Source organism: Argentina silus (genome assembly GCF_951799395.1).
Source record: "Argentina silus genome assembly, chromosome: 4".
Lineage (NCBI taxonomy): Eukaryota > Metazoa > Chordata > Actinopteri > Argentiniformes > Argentinidae > Argentina > Argentina silus.
Window position 1 is genome coordinate 24,542,115 of NC_139658.1, and position 20,000 is coordinate 24,562,114.

The 20,000-nt window shown below is 49.6% G+C and overlaps 1 protein-coding gene across 1 annotated transcript in view; it reads right to left on the minus strand.

The window, feature by feature from the left end:
- Window positions 1-20,000, minus strand: part of flnba (filamin B a) — a 77,024-nt gene that overhangs the window by 33,997 nt on the left and 23,027 nt on the right. Inside the window, exons 2-14 of the mRNA XM_083669183.1 lie at window positions 13,547-13,795; window positions 13,187-13,284; window positions 11,555-11,702; window positions 9,467-9,585; window positions 9,135-9,209; window positions 8,756-8,918; window positions 8,136-8,336; window positions 5,540-5,677; window positions 4,184-4,313; window positions 2,596-2,732; window positions 2,100-2,293; window positions 1,539-1,652; window positions 802-945 (exon numbers count right to left, since the gene is read on the minus strand). Coding sequence (XP_083525309.1) covers window positions 802-945; window positions 1,539-1,652; window positions 2,100-2,293; window positions 2,596-2,732; window positions 4,184-4,313; window positions 5,540-5,677; window positions 8,136-8,336; window positions 8,756-8,918; window positions 9,135-9,209; window positions 9,467-9,585; window positions 11,555-11,702; window positions 13,187-13,284; window positions 13,547-13,795 — 1,910 coding nt within the window. The remainder of the gene's footprint in view (window positions 1-801; window positions 946-1,538; window positions 1,653-2,099; window positions 2,294-2,595; window positions 2,733-4,183; window positions 4,314-5,539; window positions 5,678-8,135; window positions 8,337-8,755; window positions 8,919-9,134; window positions 9,210-9,466; window positions 9,586-11,554; window positions 11,703-13,186; window positions 13,285-13,546; window positions 13,796-20,000) is intronic.

Below are 20,000 nucleotides of genomic sequence, written 5' to 3' on the forward strand. Positions count from 1 at the left end.
TTTAGAAAGAGGATTAAACAATTGACAGTAAAACATTACCATTCCTAGCTCATGAAATGTATCAATAGATTCAGTTATTATATCATAAAGTAGCGTCATAAAAATATAGAATTTCAAGTAAACAGTGACTGTTTAATCAGTGTTAGAAAAATAGAAACCTTGTAATCAAAAGGCTGATTTGAGCCAGTATTGATATTTGTACAGTACCAGTCAAAAGTTTGGACACACCTTCTCATTGAATGTTTTTTCTTTATTTTTTACATTGTAGATTAATATTGAAGACATCAAAACTATGAAGGAACACATATGGAATTATGTAGTAAACAAAAAAGTGTTAAACAAACCAGAATATGTTTTACATTTTAGATTCTTCAAAGTAGCCACCTTTTGCTTTGATGACAGCTTTGTTCACTCTTGGCAAGTTTGTGTCCAAACGTTTGACTGGTGCTGTATAGGGTGATGTATAGGGTGATGTATAGGGTGTAGTATAGGGTGCTGTATGTACGTATGAAGTACGACTCACTGCTTATAGGCAGTAAAACGCTCCTCAGTGTACGTAGTTATCACAATAAGAGGTTTCTTCTGTTTAGGCTTCGTACCGCCATCAGGAACATCACCATTCAATTGGCTCTGGCGAGCATTCCCGACGGGCACGTCACGATTTGATTGGATAAGATCAGGGCTCGCGCCGAGCACGTCACGATTTGATTGGCTCAGGCTAATACTGCCATGGGTCAGGTAGCGTTTTGATTGGCTAAGGCTAGTGCCCCCGTCGGTCTGGGCCGGTGGTGATTGGCTTACCCTGAAGGGGCTGTTGGGGACGCTGACGCCGGCCCAGGTGACGGCCAGGGTGTGTTTGAGGGCGGAGGTGGGGGTGTAGGAGCAGGCGTACACTCCCTCTCCCTTACTCTTCACCTTCACGTCCACAGGGTCCCCCTCCACGCTCTGGGGACAGAGAACACACGGCATCAGAGAGGGTACAGCCCTGAGGGCACAGTGTCAATGTATACAGCACCCCTATTACTGTACAGTACCCCTATTACGATACAGTACCCCTATTATGGTACAGTACCCCTATTACTGTACAGTACCCCTATTACTGTACAGTACCCCTATTACGATACAGTACCCCTATTACGGTACAGTACCCCTATTACGGTACAGTACCCCTATTACGATACAGTACCCCTATTACTGTACAGTACCCCTATTACGATACAGTACCCCTATTACGATACAGTACCCCTATTATGGTACAGTACCCCTATTACGGTACAGTACCCCTATTACGGTACAGTACCCCTATTACGATACAGTACCCCTATTATGATACAGTACCCCTATTACAATACAGTACCCCTATTATGGTACAGTACCCCTATTACGGTACAGTACCCCATTACGGTACAGTACCCCTATTATGGTACAGCACCCCTATTACGATACAGTACCCCTATTATGATACAGTACCCCTATTACTAAACTAATTACACTAAACTTTAAAGAGATGAACAAATGATGTGGCTTTAGAACCTCACCTGGGCGATGACCTTCAGAGGGCCCTTCCCAGCATCCTTAGCGGTGACGGTGAACTCTGCGAGCTTGTTGATGACACAGCCGGACTTCTCCAGGCCCGGCCCGTACGCCTTCACCTGAAATCAACATCAAACCATGTAGAGCATGCTGGACCAACACACACCCACACACCCACACACACACCCACCCACCCACACACACACACACCCACACACACCCACCCACACCCACCCACACCCACACACACACCATCTCACAACCATGTACAGCCTGCTGGACCAACACACACCCACACACACACCCGCACACCCACCCACACACACCCACCCACACACCCACACACACACACACACCATCTCACAACCATGTACAGCCTGCTGGACCAACACACACCCACACACACACCCACACACAGCCCGCTGAGCCAACACACACACCATCTCAGCTAAATCAACCAGACCTTGTGAAACCACACAAAGACAGAGAGGTGCATGTATTGGCTGACTGTCTGATCATGTGACCCCACACACCCAGAACAGGAAGCGCATCTCCGCGTCACTCACCAGGGCGGGGTTGCTGGTGTTGTTGTCGGGGACGATGACGGCCATGAAGGGGCTGTCCTCGATGTCCTCGTCATCACACATCACGTGGACGGCGTACTCCCCGGCCTCCGACGGCCAGTACTTGACGTCACACGAGCCGTCGTTCTGGTCCTCACACTCGATCTTGGCCTGGGACGGACCCTCGATGGCAAACCCTGGGGGGGGGGGTTACAGGGGGGGCATTAGTCTGTCTGTTCATTTGTTTACACAGAGGAGAAACCTCAAAGACGATATAAAAAACTTCAGCTAACAGTGTGAGACAATCCAAACCATGCTTTTAATGGGGACAGAATAGTCTTGAATAAGTCTTTTAATGGGGACAGCATAGTCTTGAATAAGACTTTTAATGGGGACAGCATAGTCTTGAATAAGACTTTTAATGGGGACAGCTTAGTCTTGAATAAGACTTTTAATGGGGACAGAATAGTCTTGAATAAAGAGAAGAGTTTTAACGGACCTAGAACTCCGACATCGGAACCGATGGATTCAGCCACAAAGTCAGCTGACTTCCCCACCATGCCTCCCTCCAGACCCGGGCCCCAGGCTCGGATCTTCTGTGGCCCCGCCTCCGGACCCACCTGGACCTCAAATGGACTGGTAGAGAGAGAGGGAGAGAGAGGGGGGGGGGGGAGAGAGGGAGAGAGAGAGAGAGAGGGAGAGGGAGAGGGAGAGGGAGAGAGAGGGAGAGGGAGAGACAACACTTTACAAAAGTGACAACATTTTTCTACTCGTACGCACGTTTTTTTTCACAACGAAAAAAGTTTCAGTTCCTGGGACGCCAGTGACATTTGACGACACAGTCTCACCTTTGTGGGAAAACAACAACCTTGGACAATCAAATACTCAGCAAATCTAAAAGCGTTTCCTTCCAGAACGTATCTGTTTCAGGCGGTATCAGACGCGGCTTTGTACCGGAGCAGCAGGAGGCTACAGACACCATTAGGGGGACTGAGGTGGCGTGTCTGGGGGAGACAGAGGCACGGGAACAGGGAGGGATTGTTTTAATATGGCCTTTACTTTCTGTCCAGCGTTTCGGTGTGTTCCTGACACACACACACACACACGCGCAAGCACACACACACCACAAACACACACACAACGTGCACACACACACACACACACACACACCGTGCACACACACACCCATTAAAGTCACTGAGGCTGGCTGCTCTGTGGGAGCAGTGATGCATGAGGTCACTTGAGACCCTGTCAGCACTAACAACCCCTGCCGCCACACACACACACACACACACGCACGCACACACGCACATATACACACACGCACACACACACATACACACTGTGTGTGTGTAAACACTAGAGCCCCTCTTTAAGCCCTGTAATCCTATCCCCAGGGCTGTAAAGTGTTTCTCTCCCTGATGAAGATATGGAAAATGCCTAAAAGGCTGATAAATGTTCACAGGGGTTCCACCTCCACAGCCAGTTCCAATCTATTCTCCATCATTGCCAACACAAATATGGCACTGTAAAATGTAAGTAGATTTCAGCATGTTGTAAAATGACTCAATTTCCTCATGGTGAAACCAGTTCCCCCCCCCCCCCCCACACACACACACACCAACTCTAAAAACAAAACAAATAAACCAAAACAAAAATAAGCCATTTCCAAGCCTCTGCTTGTTAAATTAAGATTCAACAGTCCACATTTATCAGGCTTAGTAGCCCTGGTCATGGGAAATGTAAGGAGACAGAAATGTTTCACACAGCGACACACTCACTCAGACACACCCACCCACCCACCCACACACACAGTGCCTGTCTGTGGCTCAGTCCCCTGTGGCTCAGCCATTCTCCGCTCCACAGACCAGAGACCATGAGGTAACGCCATGTTTAACATATCTTCCCTACCACAGCGCGCGCACACACACACACACACACCTTACAGTAGAATGCTTTTTAGAATCCCGATTACTCAAGACCTGACCTGAAAGTTTCAGTGTAAATCGTTTACACTGTACATAGTGTAAAGAAAAACCAGTTGAGATGAAGGAAGGAACCGTAGAAGAGTCTCAGTGACGCCTCACCTCTTTGGGATGTTCTGGCCTCCCCAGGTGACGGTGACCGTGTACTTGCCCGGGACGTGGGGGTAATACTCGTAGGCATATACCCCGTCTACACCAGAGTCCTTCTGTTTCACTGGATCATCCAGGCCCTCTGGGGTGGGGTGGACACACACACACACACACACACACACACACACACACACACACACACACACACACACACACACGAGAGGAGGGAGAGGAAGGGAGGGGTGGAGAGGTGGTCAGACAGCTGGGATGGGATAGGTGATGAGCAGGATGGTGAACATTCAGATTCAAGATAACTAACAATGTTTGTGATTACAGGTCCTACAGTATCGAATCCTGTCAGATCTACACTAGTGAGTGTCTAGAAAGCAGGGTCTAGAAAGGAGGGTCTAGAAAGCAGGGTATAGTGGGTGTTCATCATGCCAGTGACCGAGGTCAGTCCATTAATCATCCACAGAGCTGACGAGCCCTGCCATGCTGACTCTGATCCAGAGCCCAGCCCCTGGCCCGCTGGCCAGCCAGGCAGGCGGTTAGGCATCTGGGCATGGACGTCACGGGCAGGGCACTGCCAACCAGAGGAGGGAGGCTGCTCTGGGTGGCTAGGCGGCTAGGCATGGACCTCACAGACAGGGCAGTGTCAGCCAGAGGAGAGAGGCTGCTCTGGGCAGCTAGGCAGCTAGGCAGGGCCATGTCAGCCAGAGGAGAGAGGCCCGCTCTGGGCAGCTAGGCAGCTAGGCAGGGCCATGTCAGCCAGAGGAGAGAGGCCCGCTCTGGGCAGGCCTCTGAGCACGCCTCACCCTCCCATGCAACCCCAACATCCACCCTGCCCCTGGCTCTGGCTCAGCGTGCCTCGTTCTGGGCAATATCATAAACGGTAGCCCCAGATCCACAGGCCTCTCTGCTGAGGCTTACGTTGGACGTTTAATGTTCTATAAAGGGGCTGAAGCAGGGAGGCTGAAACCACAGCATGGCGTACAGCTACGCTGTACTCCCTCTCCTGCTGCTAGAATAATTCTGTATATTTTATTTTGTTAGGGTTTATATTTCATCCGTTATCCTTGTTACATTCTGTTGTTGACGTTGTAGAGCTGCTTCGCCTCAGACATTTTGTTGTATTGTATACTATATTAATGACAAATAAACAAGACCTGACTTGACTTGAGTGGAGTAGAGATGGAGGGGAAGATGGAGGGATGGAGAAAACAGAGGGGGGTAGAGTGTGTCTGGTGTTAAGTATGTTGTGTGTTGAGCTCCGTCTCAAAGGAGTCCATGAAGTAAATGATTACCCAACGACTTAATTGAGAAATAATAGAAAAAAATACTTTCTTGACAAAAACAATGTCTACTTACTGGGTCCCTTGACGACGACCTTGAGGTCACCACTGCCTGCGCTGTGAGTGTCGACCTTGAAGTCGGCCACCTGCTTCACCCTCACGCCCCGAGGCTGCAGGCCCCGCCCACTGGCCCGGCACGCGCTGGGCATGGAGGCTGGAACACACACACACACACACACACAGAGAGACAGCCACACAGAGACAGACACACAGAGACAGACACACACACACAGACACACAGAGACACACACACTCATATTACTCCAACGAAAGTTAAAGATGCTGAAGTGAAGCGCTCCTCGCTGTGGTAGTATTGTGTTACTGGTGAAGGCCAGAGGCCGGGTGGAGACTGAAGCAGTCATGACTCTATGCTCTTCAGGGAACAGGGCTGTTTACAGCTAGTCTGCATGACAACCCACACACACACAATAGTAGTAGTAAAACTTTTTTTAGCATTTTAAACACCCTATATGTTGATATAGAGATGATTTGTATCAATGTTTTTGTAGATATTGCTTATAATTTGTTAATTCCGTCTCCCTGCGGTGCTTTGAATGAAAAAGTATAATTGTTACAATTCAATAAGGATATAAAGAAACACATTTATGAAGCCTCCGTGCTTCAATGTAAATCTGAGAATAAAATTACCCCTTTCTTGCGACAACCAAACCCTATAAACCAAATACACTCCCAAAAGACAGATATCATACTCTACTTAAAACTATATTTTCTTTTTCATTGCAAACAGGGGCTTTCTAAGTCTGTCAGATTCTTAGCGTTATGCTCCATGAACCGTATTATACACCATATTTCAGGGAAAAGTGAAAAAAAGATCCTGTGGGAAAATTGACTCTTAAAACCGTTGAGCCAATGGGTCTTTGACGACTGTCGTAGGATTAAAGCTGAGAAAACCAAACAGAACGAGTCTCTGCCCAACACGCCTTTCTGTGACCTTTACCCTTTATCAGAGAAGTCAACTGTTAGGAAACTGTACCTCATCATCTACGTGTTAACCTCACGATCCTCAATAGGACACTAACTTCTTGAGATAGGCTCCCGTATTGAAGAGGATGGAGAGGGTTGCATACATTCCTATTCAGACGTAACAATAGTGTCACTGTTTGGTAACCCACATAAAAACTAAACGCATTAGACTTAAAAAATAAAATAAAACAGTAATGACAACAAATCAACTTTTATTTTGGAAAATCAATTTGAGGGTCTCTTAAACGGGGTCTGTGGAGTGAGCTGCGCAGTGGTCTGGTTGGGAAAAGCTGCCTCAGGGAGAAGGAATTTGGTGTTTTACGAGACTCCGCTGGGTTGGCCAGCCCTCTTGTCCACTCTGCTCCGTCCAGGAGGAGGCGGAGACTGTGACTGTTTCTCTCTCTCTCCCTCTCTCTCTCCCTCTCTCTCTCTCCCTCTCTCTCTCTCCCTCTCTCTCTCTCTCCCTCTCTCTCTCTCTCTCCCTCTCTCTCCCTCTCTCTCTCTCTCCCTCTCTCTCTTCCTCTCTCTCTCTCCCTCTCTCTCTCTCTCTCCCTCTCTCTCCCTCTCTCTCTCTCTCCCTCTCTCTCTTCCTCTCTCTCTCTCCCTCTCTCTCTCTCTCTCTCCCTCTCCCTCTCCCTCCCACGACAACACCTCTCCCCCATCACCCATTCAAAGCCCTCCAGCTTCCAGCCCCCCCCCCACCACCACCACCACCTACCTAGCCCCCCCCGCCCCAATATTGCCCGCCAGCCCCTGCCCTCTCCCTCCCCCACCTCCTCACGTCATTCACACCTCTCTCTCCCCCCCCCACCCCACCCAACAGCCACGAGCCATGTGGACCCTTCCAGCTGGGGGGTGAGCCTCCACTAAACGGCCGGTGGAAACTCTAGACAGCTAATGGTTTTCCGTCTCGTCATTGCCAGCGTGAGACAGCGTTCCCTGGTCCGCCTGGGAGCTTGACGTAGGACAGACAGCTGAACTTGGTTTCAGACACGGTCATTCTTAAGCCAGTTATTTTTTAAATCTGGAATGGTGTCTAAATGTTTAGAGGGGATTCATTTCAAGGAATGGTTTCCAATTTAAATGAACCTCAAAAACAATCGATTTTCTGAAAGGACATTAGCTGTTAAGAGTCTGATCTTCAGGGTTCAATCTACAGTCACGGTTGAATGGAGACTTAGCGGAGCTTGTAGGTGTAGTTCATTTGGAGACGTAGGTGTGAAAAAACGCCTCTGTTTTTGGCAGGATTTCAAAGCCCTGCTTGGCAACATTACACACACACACACGCACATGCGCACACGCACACACACACACACACACACACAACAGGGCAGGGCAGGGCAACACTGCCACATAACCACTGCTTTAGTGGAGGGCTAATTATAACTATACAAGGTATGGAGAGTTTCAGAGAAGAACCTCTTAATTAGCCAACCTATAAGACTACTACTGCTGCTGCTACTACTACTACTGCTGCTGCTACTACTACTACTACTGCTACTACTACTACTACTACTACTGCTGCTACTACTACTACTACTACTACTACTACTACCACCTCACAGAAATATGCTTTAATCATAAGTACATTCTGACATCAGAGTATATCTCAGTAAGACATGGTGTACCTGGTCCGATGTTGACGGTGAAGGGGCTCTTGGGGATGCCGATGCCCCCGAAGGTGATGGTGACGATGTGGGGTCCGGCCTGGGTGGGTTTGTAGGTGCAGCGCCAGACGCTGTCGCCCTTGTCCTCCATCTGCACCTCCACCGTGTTCTTATTGGTCATGGTGTCCTTGACAATGGCCGTCACCTCCCCCACGCCAGCGCCTGGTCAAGGAGGAAGAACAGAGTCAGGCTAGGTGTGTGCGTGTGTGTGTGTGTGAGAGAGAGAGTGAAAGAGTGTGTGTGTGTGTGTGTATGTACGTACGTATGTAAGTATGTGTGCAAGTGTGTGTGTGAGAGAGAGTGAAAGAGAGAGAGAGAGAGAGTGTGTGTGTGTGTGTGTGTGTGTCAATTGCTGCTACTCTGTGTCCATAACAACTTTTCAAGCATCCAGGACAAACTATTTAGAAATCTGGGTGAACTATCACTTTCAGTTGTTGAGTCTTCAGAATGCAACACTCGTTTAAAGGAACCCTCAGACCAGAACTATTGGAATCAATTCACATTTTCACTAGTGCCACATAAATGATGAAAATGTCCCAGTCTAGACTATTAACCTATCAGGAAGAGGTAGAAACACCAACCTGCGGTGTAGATGTCGAAGTAGGTGGTTTTGTTGGCGATGTTCCCCAAGGGTTCGAGGCCCGGTCCTTTGGCCGTGACCTTGGTGGCGTCTCCCAGGGCCTTGTCCACGTTCACCTCAAACGGACTCTTTGGGATTTGCTGGCCGGCAAACAGCACGGTCACCTGTCAAAGGACCCGACAACACGGACCTCAGTAACCTCCACCATATTCAGAGGCCAGGCGGCCAGGTGAACACACGTTCAAACAAGGCTTTGACTCAGGGACGTGCACAGACATGCACTTTATGAGTGGCAGGGAAAAGGGTTGCCCCCTTTCGCCACCCCTATGCGCATCCCTGCTTTGACTATAAGGCCCAACAGACAGTATAGTGAGCTGTACCTTGTGGGGACCCATGACTTGGGGAACGTAGGTCACACTGTAGGTCTTCTTGCCCTCGTTGGGAATAGCCTTCACCTGCGAGCACATCGGATCATCAGCTCTAATCAATACCAACTCAAACATCTCAGCTGTTCAATACTTGAACAGCTGAATGATTGATGATGTAATACTACTGCACAACCAATCAACTGTTAGGCAATCACTTACGACAGGAGACAAACACTGCAATTGGCTAAATAAAATGCAATGGTGCTGTATTCAACTACATCAGACAGAGTTGAGAGACAGGGATCGTGAAGACTTTTTCAGCCTGCGGTGTCGGGTCCTCCTACCTCCTCTCTGGTGCCCTCTGGGTCCTCTACGTACACGGTGACCTGGCCCTGGCCAGCGCTGAATGAGTCCACTGTGAACACTGCAGGACGCATCACACGGTTCCCCACTGGCTCAATACCTGGAGGAGGGGGAGGGAGGAGGGGGTAAAGGGGAAAGGTGGGAGGGGAGAGAGAGGGAGGGGAAGGGTTAGATTAACAGACCATGGCCCTGGCCAGAAACAAATGCTAGCTCCTACACCATAGAAAGTACTGTACATCTGCCATATGAATAATAGTGATTTGCTGAATTCCAAATTGCCCCCTTAGCCCCCTAATCCCTAGACACTGGGGTAGATCTGACAGGTACTGGGTAGGTAAAAGCAAGATGGTGGAAGCTCTGACAGGCTAGGTGGAATCATCTTGCTTATACCTACAGTATCCAATCCTCTCAGATCTACACAAGCGTCTAGGGAGTAGGGGCTAGGGAATGTTTTGGGACAAGGCCCATGCTGTATAGTTGAGGATATGGTACATGTATCAGAAATAAAAAATAAAAAATAAAAACATGTGACAGCATGTTCTTCCATGGAGGGGAGGGTGTGAGATGAGATGAGATTCAATGGGGGGGGGGGGGTGAAATACGAGACATGTACTGTACTGTGTTACAGCAGAGGAGCCAAATAGCTGTTTTTCTCCCGCAGGCTCCAAGCATAACAGAGAGCGGCCTGATAGCCTATGGATATGCTGCAGGATGGAAAACTCTAGGTGTGCTCAGTCTCAGCGCCGGGGGAAAGAGCACGGCTGGACCTACTTCCAGGCATCCTGTGCGTTAGTGAATGGAATGAATGGAGTGCATGATGTATGAGATCGGACCGGGAACCTGGCCATTGTAGCGGCTAATGACAAGGCATTTCCTCACATTGTGCTCACACTGAGCTCCTCAGAGTTTCCATTGACAAGCATGGCCTTTCCACGAGTATTCCCAAACGCAGGTTTTTTAGCACAGGACACAATGACTCTAGTCTCCGGTAGACAAAGGCAGGGAATGCAGGGTTCTCCCCAAAGAATGTCAGAGTGGAGCTGTGCCACACTGTGAACTTGCCAGCGTCACTATGGAAACATTTCAAGGCAAATTAAACTACATGTTTAGTAATGATAAAGTAACTATCTTTGATCGCCGCCGACATCGTTGTTCAACACGAAAAGTGAAAAACGCTTGGCAGCGTTACGATGTTCCTCAGTGAATTCAGCATTTCAACTGGTATTTTTTGCACATTTTGACGTGAATAAACGCGAGTCGGGTTTTGATAATGCAATCCAGCGACACGCTGTTCTGAAATACTGGGGAGAAGAACCCTGGATTGGACAGAGGTCTGCTTTAGTCGTCTTTAGATAGCAGGTTACAAATGACCTCTCTCAGAAGGACAATAAACCATCTGATTCTACTTCATTCCATGGAACTTTCAAACCCCTGAAACGACCCACACAAACACACAAAGTTATAGCCGCGTTATTCCATAAGTTATCTAACCGCGGTCCGTTAAAATAGTTCTCGGTGATAAATCTTCATTTGGTCATCGGTGTGAGCGCTCATCGGCGGTGCGTGAAGGGGCTGCCTCTGTGGAGAGGGGAACATCCACATGAATCAGGCCTGGATCAGACACCGCTGGGGTAGGGTGCTGATCTTGGCAGACCGCGGGCCCTGGCTTTAACTGAGTCAGTACAACATGTCAAACAAGATAAAATCAGTGTTCAAGATAACTCGGTTGAGCAGCAGAGGGGAGCTAGACAGCTGGACCTGGAGGTGCTGCTGGAGAGGCCAGACGGAGCGAGGCCTTTAATCAGGACGGGAGTGCTTACCATAACAAAGGGCTGCTGTGTTTTGTGATGGTTGAGTGTGTCGATGCATTGATTCGCTGAGTATGAGACTGAGGAGCATGTGGAGCATGAATGATGTCTAGTGACGACCCAACAAGTTTACATGAAGTAATTCATAGTAGTAGACACTTAAGACAAGAACCGTGTGTGTGGGGGGGTTTGTGTGTGTGGGTTTGTGCGTGTTTGTGTGTGTGTGCATGTATATAGAGTTTAGAGAGGGGTCATATTTACCGGGTCCATAGGCCCTGGCCTTCTTGGGATTGAGTTTGGGTTTGAGGGGCGCGCCGGGCTTGAGCTTGGCCTTGGGGAACTGTGACAGGTAGGTCATGACAGACTGCTCGTCCACGCTGGGGTCAATGATCTCCTCTGGAGCGATCACCTGCAGGGACGGAACACACACACCATCACGTCACTCACATTCTACAGCTCCACATCACTCACATTCTAGAACTCCACATTCCGGAACTTCACTTCATACATTCTAGAACTCCACTTCATACATTCTAGAACATGTCATACATTCACGTTTAGAACCAAGTTTCCACGAGGTGGGTGTGTCCAGTAGGGTGACCTATGAGGTGGGTGTGACCAGTAGGGTGACCTATGAGGTGGGTGTGACCAGTAGGGTGACCTATGAGGTGGGTGTGACCTATGAGGTGGGTGTGTCCAGTAGGGTGACCTATGAGGTGGGTGTGACCTATGAGGTGGGTGTGTCCAGTAGGGTGACCTATGAGGTGGGTGTGACCTATGAGGTGGGTGTGTCCAGTAGGGTGACCTATGAGGTGGGTGTGTCCAGTAGGGTGACCTATGAGGTGGGTGTGACCAGTAGGGTGACCTATGAGGTGGGTGTGACCTATGAGGTGGGTGTGTCCAGTAGGGTGACCTATGAGGTGGGTGTGTCCAGTAGGGTGACCTATGAGGTGGGTGTGACCAGTAGGGTGACCTATGAGGTGGGTGTGACCTATGAGGTGGGTGTGTCCAGTAGGGTGACCTACGAGGTGGGTGTGACCTATGAGGTGGGTGTGACCTATGAGGTGGGTGTGACCAGTAGGGTGACCTATGAGGTGGGTGTGACCAGTAGGGTGACCTATGAGGTGGGTGTGTCCAGTAGGGTGACCTATGAGGTGGGTGTGTCCAGTAGGGTGACCTACGAGGTGGGTGTGACCAGTAGGGTGACCTATGAGGTGGGTGTGACCAGTAGGGTGACCTAACAGCATTATTCAGGGTTGTAGATGAAGGGCAGTCAGCCAGCTGATAACAGAAGTGTGTGTGTGTGTGTGTGTGTGTGTGTGTGTGTTGTGCCCTGGGCTGGCCCTCCCAGTCCCGCACCGCAGACGTGTACGCTTCGGCCCGGGAAACGGTCCTGTTTGCAGGGGTGTGATTTGGGTGTGAGGTATGATTGATATGAAAAGGGGTGATTATAATCATTATATGAATAGAACTACCGCCTGTTAGGTAAACAGAGGGATCATTCCTCAACCATTCATCAGCACCGTTCAACCCTGCCTCACAATGAGCTGATAACGTGGCCTAAAACCTGCCAAAAGCAGGCCTACAGCCACAAGTCCACAGCATGGCAACATGTGTATGAGGGGAGGCTGGTGGAGGTAGAAATCGGAGGACGGGGTCATTGTAATGCATGGAATGGAATGTGGAATGAGGAATGGTTTGAAACCTCATTCCTTATTCCGTTCCATGCATTACAATGAGGCCGTCCTCCGATTTCTACCTCTACCATCTACCTCCGATTTCTACCTGTGTGTAAAGCCTGCAGCAACATTAATTACCACAGTTACAGGTGAGACACCATGACGTGTGTGGAGGCCAGTGATTGGAGGATACACTGATACGCCCCAAACTCACCTGTGGGATTCCCAGCCAATCGTCAGCCAGCTGCATGGCCTCGCTGGCGTTGTCTGAAGGCTTGACAGAGTCCCACGTCTCCCAGTCAGGACACAGACCTGGACACACACACACACACACGGTTAGAGTGGATACTAACACACAAAGGTCTGGAACAACACACCCACCCACCCTCCCACACCAACCCCCACCCACCCACCCCCACCCACCGCCACAACAAAGACCGATCACAGTATAGGATTTCATAGACGGTTTCAGCCTGAGGGAACGGCTTTCTAGCCCCCACCCCCCAACCCCCAGTCCTGCATCAGCCCCCATCCCCTCGACCCCAGCCCCCCTCCCCAGCCCCCACCACCTCACCTGGGGCACAGCTGTCGACCAGGGCTCCCAGGGCCTTTCCGTCCCTCCAGTCCTGGCTGAAGTTGTTTATGGGCATGTCGGGCAGCTTGTTCTGGATCCAGCCCAGCAGCCTCTGCTTGGGGGTCTTCTTCTCCGCCTCATCGTCCACCTCATCCTCCCACACCGGCATGGAGATGGAATAGTGGAGGATCAGGGTCCACACCAAGCCCAGGATCAGCTTCAGGTTCCCATCCACGATGGCTTTACTGTCTGCAGGGAGGAGAGGAGAGGGGGGATGAGTACCACTGGACATAGACATACACTGTAGACCTTTTAGACCTGTCTTTTAGACATGTTTTTCCCTTAAAGGTTGCCATCCACAATGGTTTTACTGTCTACAGGGAGGAGAGGAGAGGAGAGGAGAGGAGGAGAGTGGATGTAGACAAGTGACATTCAAATTAAGTTGTTTGAATAGAATTGAAATCCTGGAGATTAACAAGTCACATGCATAACATGTTACACAAATCATCTGATTATTTGGGGTTTTATTTGCCTGGTGCAAAGGAATCATCTCTCTCCTGAGTTTGGCAGGACTTCCACGGTCCTTCTCAAAACAGGGCTTTAGCCAACAGATAAACTAATAAGTCATGTTGCTATTTTTAGCAGAGCGGGAACGGGCTGCTGGTGAACGTGACCTGACCTCTCAGGCCATAGAGTACCAGTACCCAGGTGGTACCAAGCACCAGTTTAAGACTACAACACCCAGACTGCCAAGCACCAGTTTAAGACTACAACACCTAGACTGCCAAGCACCAGTTTAAGACTACAACACCCAGAGCAACACAACCAAATCAAAGTTTATTTGTCATATACACCGAATACGGCTGTAGACGGTGCTCCTCAGAGATCTAGACACGACCGAAGACATCCAGAACAAAACATCTTAACAAGGTTTAGACTGCAGGAGAGCTGACACCCGTCTCTGCTTGGGCAACGGGACAACTGTGTTGAGAACCCTGTTAGCCAGTATCTCATATCTGTCAGTGAGTTTACAGTGAGTGAAGAGATTCATGGGGGAGGACTACATTAAGTGACTTATTCAAGCTGCTGGTGTTCCTGGAGTTCTGAAAGGACATCAGCAGTTTAAACAGAGCGTTCCCAGAACAAGAGGCTGTCGCAACAGCAAGCTCTCAACATTCCTAACGTTTCCTTCTGTTTCTCGAGCCGTTCATTTTCCTGTCCTCTCCCCCCCCCCCTTTACTCCCTCCCTCCCTCCCTCCCTCCCTCCCTCCTTTCTCTCTCTCTGCAGCAGGATGTTTGTTGATTGGCCTCAACGTGCCCCACCTGTGGCTGCACCCTGTAAACACTCCCCTCAGCCTTCACTTCTAAGGTGTGTGTGTGTGTGTGTGTGTGTGTAGGTGCGTCCTTCTTTGTGTGGCACTATCAGTCATATCTAACAAACATCCTGTAAGTGAACACATAACAATGGCTGTAGTAACGACCTTTAGCCCACAACAGAGGCAGATACACCCAGCTCTACAGAGCCAGAGCCCCGTCCCAATACTTTACCCCAACAGAGGCAGATACACCCAGCTCTACAGAGCCAGAGCCCCGTCCCAATACTTTACCCCAACAGAGGCAGATACACCCAGCTCTACAGAGCCAGAGCCCCGTCCCAATACTTTACCCCAACAGAGGCAGATACACCCAGCTCTACAGAGCCAGAGCCCCGTCCCAATACTTTACCCCAACAGAGGCAGATACACCCAGCTCTACAGAGCCAGAGCCCCGTCCCAATACTTTACCCCAACAGAGGCAGATACACCCAGCTCTACAGAGCCAGAGCCCCGTCCCAATACTTTACCCCAACAGAGGCAGATACACCCAGCTCTACAGAGCCAGAGCCCCGTCCCAATACTTTACCCCAACAGAGGCAGATACACCCAGCTCTACAGAGCCAGAGCCCTGTCCCAATATTTTATCCCAACAGAGGCAGATACACCCAGCTCTACAGAGCCAGAGCCCCGTCCCAATACTTTACCCCAACAGAGGCAGATACACCCAGCTCTACAGAGCCAGAGCCCCGTCCCAATACTTTATCCCAACAGAGGCAGATACACCCAGCTCTACAGAGCCAGAGCCCTGTCCCAATATTTTATCCCAACAGAGGCAGATACACCCAGCTCTAAATGGCCAGGTCCTGTCCCAATACTTTACAAGTATTTCCTTTCCTTCAAGTAATCACTGATTTAATATGATTGGATTGGTCACAAAGCAAGCTTCTCACTGCATTGTCTTGAAATCCCAGTGATGAACAAAGACATGCCTCTACTAGGTAGATACTTACATGTTTAAGAGTATACAGATATCAGCCTATCACAGGCGTCAGAGAGCACTGATCAGCACTGAGGTAGGAGGGCTCTGTTCCCTGACTGGCAACTGAGAACACCATCAATGCAACACGTAGATTCAAGATTCCACTTGGAACGGGACCTTCCACAAGATCTGAACACAACCTCTAGGGAATGCGAAGCATGAATGACCCAGAGCCTCCCCCCACCCCCCCACCCCCCCCTCACCCCTAGCCAAGGCTTCAGATTTACGGCCAGATTAGCGTACATAGCTTTACACATGTCTATGTGGCAGCCCTGGACTTCCACTGGCATTACGAGCCAGACAGGAATTCCCTGGCAGGGCTTGAGAGCCCCCCCCCCCCCCCCCCCACTCCACCCACCCACCCACAGGGAGGGGTAAATCTATCCATCAGTCAGCAAACAGACACTTCTGCATGTCATAGTACAGTATAATTCATTAGAGCCCCCCCCCCCCCAGGAGTCTACTTAATGGGATCTCCGTCAGTGTGTTGTGGTCACATGACACCCTCCCTGTGAACAGCGGGTGCTGCTGGCACAGCTGGCAGAGGCCCGTCCACAAACCTCCGCTGGACCCTAGACCCTGTCTCCTAGACACTAGACCCTGTTTCCTACACACTAGACCCTGTCTCCTAGACACTAGACCCTATGCCCTAGACACTAGACCCTACACCCTAAATACTATCCCCCTATCGAGGGGTCCCCCATGTCCAATGACCCCCCCCCCCCCATTAAAGAACTAACAATGAATAGAAGTGCATTATGGGTAGGTGTTGACAGAAACACATGCACACACTCATTTACATGAACAGAGTGGGTTTAAAACACACACAGTTGAGACTGCCTGTGGTGGTGAATTTAATAATACTATATCGTTTAATATGAACTATTAAACATTACACAAACTAGAAACCATGACTGGGGCCCGGGGCGGGGAGCCGGCTGGGAGAGCTCCTGATCCGAGACGACGGACCGGTCAGATCAGTCAGCTTCCAGAATAATCCACTCTGTTCCTGTAAAGCATTTGAGGAATGCAGTCCTCTGGCCCGACCGGACCCCTCAGCGCTCCCGTGGCAGATTATCATACTGTCCTCCAGTGGAGGCTGGTGGAGGTCGAAATCGGAGGACGGGCTCATTGTAATGCATGGAACGAAATGAGGAACGGTATCAAAACACACTGTGTTACAATGACCCGGCCTCTGATTTCTACCTCCACCAGCCTCCCCTGCTGTCCTTGACTTGACTTCAGAGCCAATCCCCAGAGAGTACAGGGAGCTGCTGTTTCAGTCCTTCAACACTTCCTGAACGCTCAGCGGCATTTCTGCTGGTTTTGCCGCGGAGATGTAAATAGACATGTTATTGTGTGGAAGTGAGACACTGGTCTTTCCCACTTCAAGGCTGCGGGGCCTCTGTGTGTGTATATGTGTGTGTGTGTGTGTGTGTGTGTGTGTGCCACTGGTCTTTCCCACTTCAAGGCTGCGGAGCCACTGTGTGTGTGTGTGTGTGTGTGTGTCACAGTGAGGGCCATCCTGACACAGCTTTGTGAGTAATGAGGCTATCACCACGGCAACCTATTGTTCCACAAGGTCAGCTGAGGAAGGGGAGGGAGAGAGAGACAGAAAGGGTGAGAGAGAGAGAGAGGGGGGGGGGGAAGACAGAGTGAGAGAGAGAGAGAGATGAGGAAAAGACAGAATCGTGCCTTTCAGAGGTCCTCCATCTGCTGCATGCTCACTAACAGCAGACCTCTCTCTCACTCCTCCACATTCCACACGTTAAGTGTTCTCCACAGACGGAAGCTGTGAGAAACACCAAGACACGGGTCTACAGACGTCACACAGTCCAACATCGTGTCAAAACATGATGATGGATCCTCAATAGCAAGTTCACAGAACATGTTGTGGTGGGAATCCTCTGCTGCTCCTCAGAGACCGACAGTGATCAACGTTCACTCTCATACCACAGCTCCAGGGTCCCACATGGGGACACAGTCCAGCTGTGATGTAGGGGCTCTGACCTGGTGAGGGAAGGAGTGGGCAAAAGAGGAGGAGGGGTGGAGAGAAGTAAGGAAGGAAGAAAGGAAGGAAGGAGGAGAGGGGGAATTCTCCTCCTCCTCCTCCATACACCTCTGACTCCTGACTCCCCTCCCCTCCCCTCTCCTCTCCCCTCCCCCAAACCACCTCCACCATGAGAAGGTGTACAGGTGTTCCTAATAAAGTGTTGGGTGAGTGTCCATCTCCCCTCTGATAATAAAGAGAGACTATGATCATAAAGAGAGATTATGACATTTCACAACGCATCAAGACAATGTCTCTGAAACAGCCTAGCAGAACAATGGGATATGAACACCTGTACAAGGATATGAACACCTGTACAAGGAACACCTGTACAAGGATATGAACACCTGTACAAGGATATGAATACCTGTACAAGGATATGAACACCTGTACAAGGAACACCTGTACAAGGAACACCTGTACAAGGATATGAACACCTGTACAAGGAACACCTGTACAAGGATATGAACACCTGTACAAGGAACACCTGTACAAGGAACACCTGTACAAGGATATGAACACCTGTACAAGGAACACCTGTACAAGGATATGAACACCTGTACAAGGAACACCTGTACAAGGATATGAACACCTGTACAAGGAACACCTGTACAAGGAACACCTGTACAAGGATATGAACACCTGTACAAGGAACACCTGTACAAGGATATGAACACCTGTACAAGGAACACCTGTACAAGGATATGAACACCTGTACAAGGATATGAACACCTGTACAAGGAAATAAAAGGAGAGAGGAGCAGTAAAAGAAGGGGCCCGGGCCAACAGGAGGCCAGGAGGAGGCCAACAGGAGCGCTGGATTGAGCTCTCAGTGTTCGACTCCACAGCTTTACTGGATTTCTGGAGGCAGTAACGGTCGGGATAAATCACTGTTCCATTGTTTCATTCTTCTGCTAAATCCCTTCCTTCCCTTCACCCGCCAGCTAGACTCACGTGATGAGAGGAGGAGGAGGAGGAAGAGGAGAGAGGAGGAAGTAGAGAGAAGGGAACCCAGAATTCACTGGTATGGACTTTGAATGACACTTGATTGTCGGGTCATCATTTTAGCAAAGCGTGACGCGCCCACAGCCGAAGACAATGATGTCATAGTTGTTCTTTAACCACCGTGAGGAAAGCGAGGTGAGCTATTAGGGTAATTAGGGTAATCTAATCTCTTAATCCTGGGTAAGACCAATCGCAGAACATCCAGCGAACTGATCCACTTTGACTACTGTTAGTTTAACACTGAAGCAAACAACAGGTGTGCAACAGTCACCCTACAGCTGAAACAGACACCCTACAGCTGAAACAGACAGCAGGTGTGTAACAGTCACCCTACAGCTGAAACAGACAGCAGGTATGTATATATCCTGTGTGTGTGTGTGTGTGTGTGTGTGTGTGTGCGTGTGTGTGTGTGTGTGTGTATACACGTGTGCATGCATGTGTGTGTGTGTAATCGATCCATCAGTATACTGTAGTCTTATAGAGCTGACTGTCTGAACCACCTCTAACACGGTCTGAACCACCTCTAACACGACAGCCCTGTACGGTCCAGCAAGGTCTGAACCACCTCTAACACTACAGCCCTGTACGGTCCAGCCCTGTGTGTGTGTGTGTGTGTGTATGTATCTGAGATGGAAGCCATCCAAGGCGACTCAGACCATGGCTTGGTACCGGGCCCGGGTGCAAAACACACATCTGGAAATGTACTGTACTGTAGTGGAAGGTGATTGAAGATGCTGAATATGGAGTCCAAACAACGATCAAGAATAAATCAAACATTTGACGAAGCATCTCGCTCCGAAACATGGCAGCCATAAAACACAAGTTTGAAGGGATCGGGTTGCCGTGCAGAACCTCTTTAAGACACAGTTTATAGAACCAATCACATCACTCCTTCTCTCTGGCCGTGATTGGATGGGAAATGAAACAGAAAAGTAGGAGAGAAAACATGAAATGAAGACAAAGAGAGGGTGTGTGTGTGTGTGTGTGTGTGTGTGTGTGTGTGTGTGTGTGTGAGATACTGGACGTCAGCGATATTCTCAGTGT